General features: G+C 34.2%; 1 protein-coding gene across 21 annotated transcripts in view; it reads left to right on the forward strand.

Annotated features, from left to right (window-relative positions):
* Window positions 1-12,074, forward strand: part of Pcdh15 (protocadherin related 15) — a 1,622,160-nt gene that overhangs the window by 1,484,753 nt on the left and 125,333 nt on the right. For all 21 annotated transcript variants that reach the window (XR_015440346.1, XR_015440347.1, XM_087184836.1 and 18 more), the window contains one exon: window positions 11,617-11,726. Coding sequence is in view for 19 of the 21 variants with exons in the window: in XM_087184836.1 (XP_087040962.1) it covers window positions 11,617-11,726 (110 nt within the window). In the remaining 2 variants the exon portion in view is untranslated. The remainder of the gene's footprint in view (window positions 1-11,616; window positions 11,727-12,074) is intronic.

Below are 12,074 nucleotides of genomic sequence, written 5' to 3' on the forward strand. Positions count from 1 at the left end.
TACATGTGTGTATCTAGTGTGATATTCTACTGATGTTAAAGTGAGAACATAAATACATCTTTGTATGCATGTGGTGGTGGGGCGTTTACAAATTAAATAAGAGTCCTTAGAGAGCTGTCTCTTATCTCCCTTGCATTCTGGCAGGTATTTGAAAGGAGTTAGCTTTTCCTAGTCTTACATGTCCCTGGCTTTCTCAGTGACTAACTATTAAATTTCTATGGTAGTTGTGTTACCTGGAGCCCCTCTAGCTTTTCTCTCCATCCTTTGTCTTTCAAATTGCCTAACTGCACAGGCTACCTGTGAAGACAGAAACTACCTTTAGTGGCAGTGGTAGAAATTGCTCTTAGTAAGTTTCCCTATTGATCTTAAGCTCAATGAGTCCTTTATCCTATCTTTTCCCTACCTACAGGATCCCTTTTCCCTACAATTCTAACTATATGATACTCTGGAAAAGGCAATCACATAGAGACAGTGAACAGAACAGTGATTGCAAGGTTGCAAAAATAGGAGATTTTGGGGTCAGTGTGAAGCAAGTTCACTAATAACAGTTTCAAGGGACCAAGGGTGGCCTTCCACTGTATGGGTAGCAAAGGTTATTACTAAGCCAGCCAGCAAGAAAAATGAGTTCAGGAACTTCTGATACTACATCCTGGACCGCAGTGTTACCAGGGCCCGAGCAAGATGAAACAGAGCATACTCATACACAAATTATATGCAGTGTGCTTTTTTTTTTTTTTTTTGGTACGGGGATCGAATTTGGGTCCTTGCGCTTGTGTAGCAGGCGATGAAACCACTGAGCTAAATCCCTGACCCTGCAGCGTGCTTTTTAATAGCCATTCTATCAGGTGGGGTGAGATGTGTCATTGTTTTAATTTACTTTTCCCTGTTGATTAGTGACTATTTTTTCCATATACCTACCTTATGATATTTTTCATATTGTTATGAAGAATACACTTGTCAATAAAAAACAGGATCTTGTGAGAAAAGAAAAGATCATTCCAGTTAACGGGGACTAGAAATAAGGAGATTTTAGCAGCTAGCTGGGAAAAGCTGAGATTATCACATCCGTGTGGATGGGCTGACAATAAAATGAGAGATAGTGGCAACTAGCTGTCACGTAAAAGGTCAAAAACCAAGACCAGACCAGGCCACAACAAGCCTTTATTGTAGGGACAATCTGCCGGGCTGTCTCTGAACAAAAGAGAGACAAAAGCAGTGTGGCCAGGACAGGAAGTGCCTTTTATAGGAGTGGGGTGGGGCTCATAGGATCTGAGGTGGGGTTGAGTGAGGTAGTGGCTAGGGACTGGAGGAGCCTGTGTTACTAGTTGCTAGGAGGCGAACAAGTATTAGGTTAGTCTTTTGGTGGGAGTAGGGGCATGTTGGAAAGAAGGTAACTATTACATACATCAGCCACCCTAAATTGGAGGGAAATCTATCACTAGCTGGGAGAGATTTCATCCCTGAGAAGATGGGCTACCAGAGGAGAGAGATATTAGCAATTAACTGGGAAAGAAATTAGGCTTATACAAGTATTGAAGGGGCTTAAGGAATCTGGGGTGACATAGTTATGACTTAGCTGCCCAAGGATGGTCTGGACAGATATGTATACAATTGCTGGACTTTTCAGTGCCAGGGGGTTGTAAGCCATATTTTCAAAATATATGCTGAATATTTAAATAAAAAAATTTATTACACTAAAAGACAGATTCCTATTAATCCCCTTCAAAAATATTCCCCCTTGCTTCACACTTATTCCCTCTTTACTTGGCAAGGTTTCTTTTACTGTACTAATTTTTTTTAATTTAAACATTCACTCTATGTGTGGATCACCTTTGTATCTCTACTCCATGTTCACTGCAATATAGTAGACAACATGTGCAATCAATCTAATTGTCAATCGGGGAAAAGAGCAGAAAAAATGTAGGATATACAATGGAATTCTATTCATCCCTAAAGAAAGGAATACTCCCATTTTCATAAACAAAGATGAAACTGAAAGACATCTTGCTAAATGAAATATCTTTAAGATAACTATTGCATGATCTTATACAAACAGTAGAATGGTTCTTACCAGGAGCTGAATGAAAGAGAATTGAGGAGATTTTGACTAAAAAATACAAAATTTCTCTGAGTCAGTAAGAATAAGTTCAAGAGAACAACTGTACAACAACATGGGGAATATAATTAAAATGTTACAGGAAATAATATCAGAGGTGAAATGTGAAATATTATATCTCCTAACCTATTAGCTGTATGATACAATGAGTTCTTGTTCTCTAGAAATCAAAGAATGAGTCCTAGGAGCAAAGAAGGTTAAGAATAGGAAGATATTTATTGATAGGAAAACTTCTGAGGGGCAGGAGGTAGACTCCAAAGGGTAGCCCAGGAAACCCCACTTTACAGAGGAGTTTTATAGGGTGAAATCTGTGGGTAAAACATGGCCCACAGCCATGAACATCCAATAAGGTCACAAGTATAGTCACTTAGGTAATGGTAATCCAATTGGGAAACAAGTCACGTAACAAGCATGGACAAAAAGAACGAAAGGGCTAGGGACTTTGCTCAGTGTTTGCCACCTGCCTCACCAGCCAAAGGTCCTGAGTTCAATCCCCAGTACCAAAAAAAAAAAAAGAATAGAAAAGAAAAGAAAAGAAAGGAAGGAAGGAAAGAAGGAAGGAAGGAAGAAAAAGGAAGAAAGAAAGAAAGAAAGAAAGAAAGAAAGAAAGAAAGAAAGAAAGAAAGAAAGAAAGAAAGAAAGAAAGAAAAGAAAAAGAACAAAGGTTCTCCTAGGAAGTGGAGGATCCAGAGGCCTCTGGTCACCCACAAGGGTGGTTGATTTCTGTCTAGATTTCATTAGCCCCAGTGTTTGTTTGTTAAGGAAGCGTGTATGTCTGGTCCTCTTGTCCTTATTTTGAGGCCTGGTTTTTAGCTGAAGAGTCTCCAATGTAGCTACGGTGCGTTTCACCTTTGTTCTGACACTCTCAAGGACCTAACCCTCACTGTCTATAATATTTCTGCCTAGCTCATCTATCTATAATAAAAACACTACATTATGTATTTGAAAATAGCTAAAGTAGATTTCCAAAGTTCTCACAAAAAATAAATATGTGAGACAATGCATATGTTATGAGACTTGATTTTACCTTTTCACAATGTATGTTTCAAAACATGCTCTACATCATAAATACACATAATTTTATTTCCTAATGAAAACTAAATAATAAAGAAAGAAATATTTCACAAGTGATCAAGTTTTTTAAGGAATGCAGACATGTCATTAAAGTATATTTACCTTAATGCTTCTCAAAAATATAAAAACAAAAATTTGTCTATTGATTAAAAAATACACAGCTCTTTTACAGAGAAAATTTAGAGTCAAGTGAAATGCAAATAGTAATACTAGTAAGCTAATAAAATTTAAAATTATGATCTATTACACTGTGTTTTATAATAAAAGTATCATTTAGGATTCTAGAATTGAAATGATTTTATGACTTTTGTGAAAACCTCTGAAGTTCTTTTAAAATGGCCAATAAAGTATTGCCTTTGGGGAATAAAAAAAACTAGTCCCACTCTTTGCAGCATTTTAAGGCTTATGGATATCAAACTCCATTTAGATTATAACTCGTGAAAGAGCTTTTGATGAAGGCCCTTTATAAAAGCCATTATTAAAATATGAAACAATTAGTCTTTCTAGTGTTCAAGGTCTTTGTCCCCTAAAGAGATAATCATTTCCTGTAGCTTGCTCCGGATAATGGAGTGATCAAGTTGGTATAGTGACTCTGGCTACTTAGTTCCATTATTTTATTATGTTTTATTTAATGTTGTTTAAATAGAAAAAATGAAATATTTGTCATTCAAAATCTTATTGTTATTCAACATATACATTATTCAATATATATATATATATGTCTATTTCAAGTGGTCCTTTTATTTATTTTTTATCCTGATTAACATTTATTTCATATAAATATCAATGACAGGCATCTAAAGAGTAAACAGTACTCTGCCAATACAAGGTGCTCTCACTATGCCTCTCAAAGGGTCACTATGGCTCCATCCGAAGCACTGGTTATGACAGAGTCACTTACTAGAAATTTAACCACCAATCAGGCCATCTGTCTCAAAAGCTATAGACTGAACATTGCTGTTTACCAAGTCTGTCACTGACCAGTGGAGTTGGGGCTTCTTAGCCGAAACTCCATAAGCCTTGTACCTAGGCACAGATGAAGATTTGATGAGCAGGCACAGATAAAGATTACACCTCTCTGGGCAGGAATAAGGGGCCTGAAGGCTCTGTGCCAATTTCTTTTTCTTTTTCTTTTTTTTTTTTTTTGCTTCAATTATTTTATTAGTACATTTTAGGTATACAATACATTTACATTTATCATTGAGTGCTTGTACCTGTACATGATGTATCTTGGTTCTTATTTTTTCCCCATTACCTGTGAGCCTTTCATCCCCTCCACTCTTCCCTATTTACAGAGACTTTGTTTCCAGTTTTCTCTTTTTTCATAATTTTTCCTTTCCCTTCTTTCCTTTCCCCTTCTCCTCCCACTTCCCCTACCCCTTTGGACCTTTTCTTCCTATTTCAAATTATCAATTATTCATTTGAATCATTTTAATCCTTATTTACACTTTCAGTTTCTCACACTAGAGAAACTATGCGGTATTTACACGTGTGTCCTATTTATTTCACTTAAGAGTATGGCCTCAATATGCATCCATTTAGCTATAAAAGTCTCTAGTTTCTTGTTCTTTAGGGCTGAGTAGTGCTCCATTTTATTAAAAACCCACATCTTCTTTATCCAGTTTCCAGTTGATGGGCACTTGGGCTGTTTCCAAGCTTTAGCTATTACGAACTGTGCTGCTATAAAGTGGTCCTTTTATTTTAAAAGTACTTTTGCCATTTATATCCCCAGTATATTTAGCTTTGAAAAATGGCTTTATCAAATCTCAGATACTCATGAACTCTGTTTTAGTCAGATGTTAAAAAGCTAAATTTAAAGAGAGGCAGTGTATTAAAAATGGATGAATTGCAGGTACATGAATTTACAATGAAATATTTAATTTAAATCACTCTGAGAAATTGGTTATTTGACCATAATTTATTACTTCTGAAAAGAAGCTGTAGATTTTTATTGTAGTTAAGAGAAAGAAAGAAAATAGTCACATTCTATTTTCACAAAATGGTAGAACCTGAAAATATGTCAGAAAATGTGTTTATCTGAAAAAGTTACAAACTGTCAGTCGCTAAATTAAATTATAATGATGCTTTGAAAAACAAATTTCATTAGTTGTCAAAATTTAAAATTTTGTAGAAAACTTTACATAAAAAAACTTGCACTTCTTTTATCAGTTGGAAAAAGTCACACTGCATTTGGATTATTGCACAGTACTTATGCAGTGTCCAGTTCGTTATTCCCATTCCTCTCTGTGTTTATTTGTGCCAAGCCCATTTGGTTCAATTTCCTTATGATTCTGTTTTCTCTATCCATCTGATTTGCTGCTCCTGATTTACACCAACCCCTTCATTATACATTCAACTTATATGTGACTCTGTATAGAGTATGTAATTTGCCCAGTAACATGACTGGTGATTTCCAGGAAATAAAGCAAATATAAAATAAGTTCTGTCTGGAAAGAATTAAGGTTTTGTAATCTAATGCTCATCATCATAAAGGTTCATTTAGTTCTAGCCAAGACAAAATTGTCTTTTTATAGTATGTTTTGATGCTGGCAGAAAAATGTATTCTGTAACAATTAAGAGAAAGGTTAATGAGTACATTTTTTTGTTTCTTTGTCTAGAAGTAAATTCCTTTTAAACATTCAGCAACAAATAGAATTTTAAATGATTTTAGGGATATGCATAGGTCTTAAATTTCTTTTTTTTAAATTAAGTTTATTGGTACATTTTAGGCATACAATATGACGACATTCATCACTGGGAATTTTTACCTTTGCATGATATATCGTGGTTCTTTTTTTCCCCATTCCTCTGCCCTCCCTTCAACCCTTCCTCACCTCCCTATTTACGTAGACTTTGTTTGTTTTTTTCTTTTCTCATATTTATTCCTTTCCTTTCTTTTCTTTCTCCTACTCTTCCCACCTCCCCTTCTCTTCCCCTTTGGACATTTTCTTCCTGTTTCACATTATACATTTTGATCCTCATTTACACTTTTGGTTTCTCACACCAGAGAAACTATTCAGTATTTACATGTATGTCCTATTGATTTCACTTAAGAGTATGGCCTCAATGTGAATCCTTTTAGCTATAAATGTCTCTAGTTTCTAATTTTCTATGGTTGAGTAATTCCTTGCTTCTGGGTAGGAAGAAGCAATATAGTGAAAATGGCCATACTCCCAAAATTGCTATATAGATTCAATACAATCCTAGTTAAGATTCCAACAGCATATTTCACAGAATTTGAGAAAACAATCCAAAAATTTATTTGGAACAAGAAGAGATGTAAAGTAGCAAAAGCAATTCTAGGCAACAAAGACGAGGTAGGGAGTATCACAATCCCCAATTTTAAACTATACTACAAAACAACTGTCATAAAAACAGCATGGTATTGACAAAGAAACACAACTGAGGATAGCTGGAACAGATAAGAAGATGCAGAAACAACTCCAGACACACTCAGCTAGCTCATCCTCAATAAAGTTGCCAAACACTCTCACTGGGGGAAAGATAGCCTCTTTAATAAAAGGTGCTGGAAAAATTGGGTTTCAACTTGCCCAAGATTAAAACTTGACCTATATCTCTTACCATGCACTAAACTAAAATTGAAATACATAGAAGATGTAAATATTAAAACAGAAACACTAAACCGGCTGGAAGAGAGGTTAGGTAGAACCCTTGAAGACATTGTTGTAGGAAGACTTCATGAACAAAACCTCAGTTTCATGTGAACTAGCACAAAGAATCAATAACTGAGATCTCATCTTATTGAAAAGTTTCTACACAGCAAGAGAAACCACCAACAGCATGAAGAGACAACAGACAATGTGGGAAAAAATTTTTACCAGCTGTTCCTCAGACAAAGTTCTATCTAGAATATATAAAGAGCTTACACAAATCAGACCTTCCAAGTTTACAGATCCATTCCAAAAATGGGCATCTGAAATGAATAGATATTTCTCAGACAAAGAATTAGAAACAGCAAATAAACCTGTGAAAAAATGTTTAACATCACTTGTCATCCAAGAGAGTCAAATGAAAACACTGAGATTCTACTTCATTCCAGAAAGAATGGCTACTATCAAGACATCAACCAATAGCAAATGCTGGCTGGGCTGTGGGGAAAAAGGAACCTTGTTCTACTGCTGATGAGAGTGTAGACTGGTGCAACCACTGTGAAAATCAGTGTGCATATACTTCAAAAAGCTAGTATTAAAGATCTCATTTGATCCAACGATTCACCTGCTGAGTATCTTCCCAAAAGAATTAAAAGAATCATACCACATATATGCACACCTGTGTTTATAGCAGCACAGTTTGTGTGTGTGTGTATATATATATGTATGTATGTATATACATGTTTATATATGTATACATGTATTGCATGTATTACATGTTTACACATGTATATACATATATGTATACACATATAGCTAAAACTCAGAAACAGCCCACCTGCCCATCAACTGGTGACTGGATAAAGACAATGTGTTTTTTTTAAATAAAATGGAGTTAAATTTCTTCTTAAATTACGACAGCTTAATTTTCTCATATTAATTATTGGCTATTCTGATTGTGCATAGTAGTTAGTAAAAATGAACAAAAAAGTTATTTTAAATTCATATATGTATAATTTGTTTGTTTTGTTTCTGAGATGGGTTTCACTGTGTCATTTAGACTTGCCTTGAACTCACAGTGATCCTCCTGCCATAGTCACCCAAGTGCTGGGATTACAGGCATGTACTACCATGCCTGGCTTTCTAAAAATACTTAAAGCATTTTCCTAATGTTAAATCTAAAGATATATTAGTTGCAACCTTCATATTTATAAACTTTATAAAGACAAAGAGAAGAAACAGATTATGGAAATAATAAAAGCTAGCTTATCTCATATAACAAAATAGATGAACTTAATGTTTATTTCCTACACAAAGAAGATCAATTTTTAAAAATTATCTCAGAATATAACATGTTTGCCTTAGTTATTTTCCTTGTGTCTGAGACAAAATACTCACATCCACAAATTAAAGGTGGAAAGGTTTATTTTCACTTACAGTCTCTAGAGATTTCAGTTTATAGTTGGCTGCCTCCAAGACAAGGCAGCATGGCAGAGGAAAAAGAACTCATGGCATGTTGATGAGAAGCAGAAGAGGGAAGGATATAGATGCTTCCAGGCTTTACCTCTCAAATCACATTTGGCTATAAAGTCATCAGTGGACTGATCTACTGATAAATATCACATCCCCATGTTCCAATCACCTCCCCAAATCCCTACCTATAAGCACATGAGGCTATAGGGTGAAATCAAGGCATAAACCATAACTATACTTTTCTTTTGTTTTCTTTGTGGTACTAGGGACTGAACACAAGATCTTGTGCCAATCTTTTTATTTATATATATATATATATATATATATATATGATCGAAAACTACAGTGAATGCATAAATTTTTTAAAAATTACAGTAAAAGGGACATTGTTGGGCAGGGAATTTAGCTCAGTGGCACCATGCCTGCCTTGCAAGAGCAAGGTCCTGAGTTTGATTTCCGGTACAACCACCACCAAAATAAAAAAGGCACATTGCCATTAATCTCCCTGAAAATACTCCCACTTGCTTTGAAAACACTATGGAATTCTCCTTGCCACTTTCAGAAGCAATTCTAGAAGTTCATTTCTGTGAATATCTTTAGTTGCACTGTCTTAGCTACCTTGATGTCCAGAATTATTTAAAACATTTACCTTTCATGGTCACTTTGACTTTGGCCAAGAGTCAGAAGTCTCACAGTACCAGATCCAGTGAATAACTTAGATGAGTAGACACTGTAATACTTCTACAAGTCAGCCTTTCCACTGGATGGCATTTGGCAGTAGCATTCATTGTATTTATTAATAACACTTCATAACTCACAAAAGGAGGACTTCTTGAACTGATTCAGAAAATGTCAAGAACAATGAGTGATTTGAAGGGGACTAATGGGGATTTATCTTACCCTAATAAATTTTTTATTTAAGTATTCACCATGTTTTTGATATGCCTTGTTGATATATAGTTTTTTGAGACAAGGTCTCACTAAGTTGTTGACCAGCCTCCAATTACTGATCTTTTTGCCTCAGCCTCTCAAGTATCTAATACTTCAAGAATGCACCACTGTGCCTGGTTCATTTACTAATATCCAGCTTTTTAGTAACAGTAGGTGTTTAAATTACCAGCTTATCATTCCAGTATCATATAAATTGACTACTGTTTAGCCACATAATCACAAGTTCAATGGGTTAGAACTACACTCTTACTGGAAGTTTCTGTAGGCCAGAAATACAGTCATGGGGTAGATGCGTCCTCTGCTTCATGGTCCCATAGAAGACTTTAATGAAAGTTTTGGCCAAGGACAGTCTCACTGAGGGCCTGGAAAAGGATTCACTTCTAAGCTTCAGAGATTGATTTACATTTAAGAAATGGAGTTAATCATGCACAAAAACTAAGCAATTTGGACAAGTGTTTATAAATGTTCATATGTAGTTAATTTTCTAGACTTTATTTCTAAGTTTAAAATATGTTACAGAAGGGTTTTATGGAAAGCTTGATGAAAGAAAAATATAACTGCACAATGTAATCTACATTGGAATAACTCAAAGGATGGAAAGTGAAATGAGAAATCATATAACAAAGAATTAAGTGTTGAAAGGGCCATGTAGAAGAATTTCCAGATTTCTTATAAGAAATTTTAATTTCTTATAAGACAGACCAGTGAGAAAGTTCACAGATATCAAATGGGTTGTAGTTAATGGAATAGAAAAAGAAGCATAAATGTTACTAAGATCTTGTATTTTATATTTTTCTAAGTTTATTTGAGATGGATGACATAATTACCTATGAATTATAAAAAAGATTGCTTGACATAAATTTATGAAGATAAATTCATGATAGTCTACTTATGAAAAGCAATGTAAAATAAAACTACAATTTAGAAAATAAAATAATACATTACTGAAAATGTACTTTTTAAGACAGGTAGATATCATAGTACTTGGTACATAACATGAATACAGTAAAACAAAGTCAGTGAGTTGAAAGGTAATATGAATTTTTTTGATGACACCCATATAAATACTTTTGATACATTTATAGCTTTATAATAAGACAGGAATAAAGACTTGAAAAAAAGTATCTTGGGTCCATTTACTAAAATATATTCAAGAAAGAACATAAGAGCAATGTTTTATTCTAGCAAGTTGAGTTATCACATTGTATCTTCTACTCATTTCAGTCCAGAAGATACATTGAAGAAAAATGAGAAGAATTTTGTATATAACATGCAGATGATAGAGTAATACTATGCTCCATTTGAATTAAAAATACGGTAGATAAAAAAGACATTCTAACCAAAACTACTTACATAATTTTGAACATAGTTTGTTAGAAATGAAATTTAAATGTGAAATATACTTAAAAGCCCCAGACACTAGTATTGTTCAAATACACATTCACATATAAACCCTAAGCAATTCTATTATTTAGTTCAAATTTGTATCAAAATACATAAATACCACTACACATCTTTTAGAATGGCCAAAATTCAGAACACTAACAGCACCAAATATTGGCAAGAATAAGGAACAACAGAATCTAGCAATCATGATGATTAGAATTTACTCAAAGGAATTGAAAATTCATGGCCACACAAAAATCTAAGCATGAATAACTATAGCAGCATTATTCAAAATTTCAAAACTCAGATGTAACGTAGGTGTCTTTCTTTATGAAAATAAACGGTGGTGGGCTGGGAATTTAGCTCAGTGGTTCTGCCACTTGCCTTGCAAGCACAAGGACCCAAGTTCGATCCCTGATACCAAAAAAAAAAAAAAAGAGAAAATAAATAGTGGTATATACAGACAATAGAATACTGATCCGCATTAAAACAAATTAGGTGTCAAGTCATGAATGACATGGAGAAAATTTCTGTGCCTATTACTGAGGGAAAGAAGGCAATTTGAGAAGGCAACTTACTATATGATTCCAAATATATGAGAATATGGAAAAGGCAAAACTCTGAACAAAGTAAAAAGATAGGTGACTTTCAGGGACTGGATGGGGTGAATAAATGGAGTACACGAAAATTTTAGGGCAGTGAAATATTCTGTTTGAGACTACAATGGTAAACACCTGACATCTGTCCAAACTTCTGCAACATACAACCCCAAAAGTGAACACTAATGTAAACCATAGACATGAGATTATTATGGCTTGCTGATTTAGGTTTACTCATTGTCACAGATGTATCACTGTAATAAGATGTGTCATTAATGGAGAAAGTTATGTATATGTGGAAGCAGAAAGTATATGAAAAATCTCTTATATTTCTAGCTTTGTCTGAATTAAATGTTTTCATTAAAATAGCCTTAAAATAATTAAATCATTTTCTCTAAACTTGCAGACCTCCTCCAGTAAGTGAACTTGCAACCAGAGGGACCATGGTCGGTATAATTTCTGCTGCAGCTATCAATCAGAGCATTGTATATTCCATTGTTTCAGGAAATGAAGAAGGTGAGTAGATTTCTAGTTGGTTTCCACTGCAAGCATACTCAGAATAAGATTAATCTTAAATTTAACTATAAAAATTTTAATTATATATCTTATTTTTCCTAATGAAGTTGATTACAGTTAAAAGTAATTGGTAATTTGATTAATAATTGACATATGTTATCTAAAATTGTTTCTTTCCCTTAAGAAATACTAAATATCTAATTATAGAAGGGTACACCTTTACATATTGGTGATATTATAGTAATATTCCTTTAAAATGAATGCAAGATATTTTAAGCTTTTGATAATAACTATTACCTAGAGTAATCTCTCCCTACTTCCTATATCATTATCAATCTTGACTCTAGG

This window comes from Heterocephalus glaber, unplaced genomic scaffold (genome assembly GCF_053883595.1).
Source record: "Heterocephalus glaber isolate CG9 unplaced genomic scaffold, H.glaber_assembly_v1.0 deba00001497, whole genome shotgun sequence".
NCBI lineage: Eukaryota > Metazoa > Chordata > Mammalia > Rodentia > Bathyergidae > Heterocephalus > Heterocephalus glaber.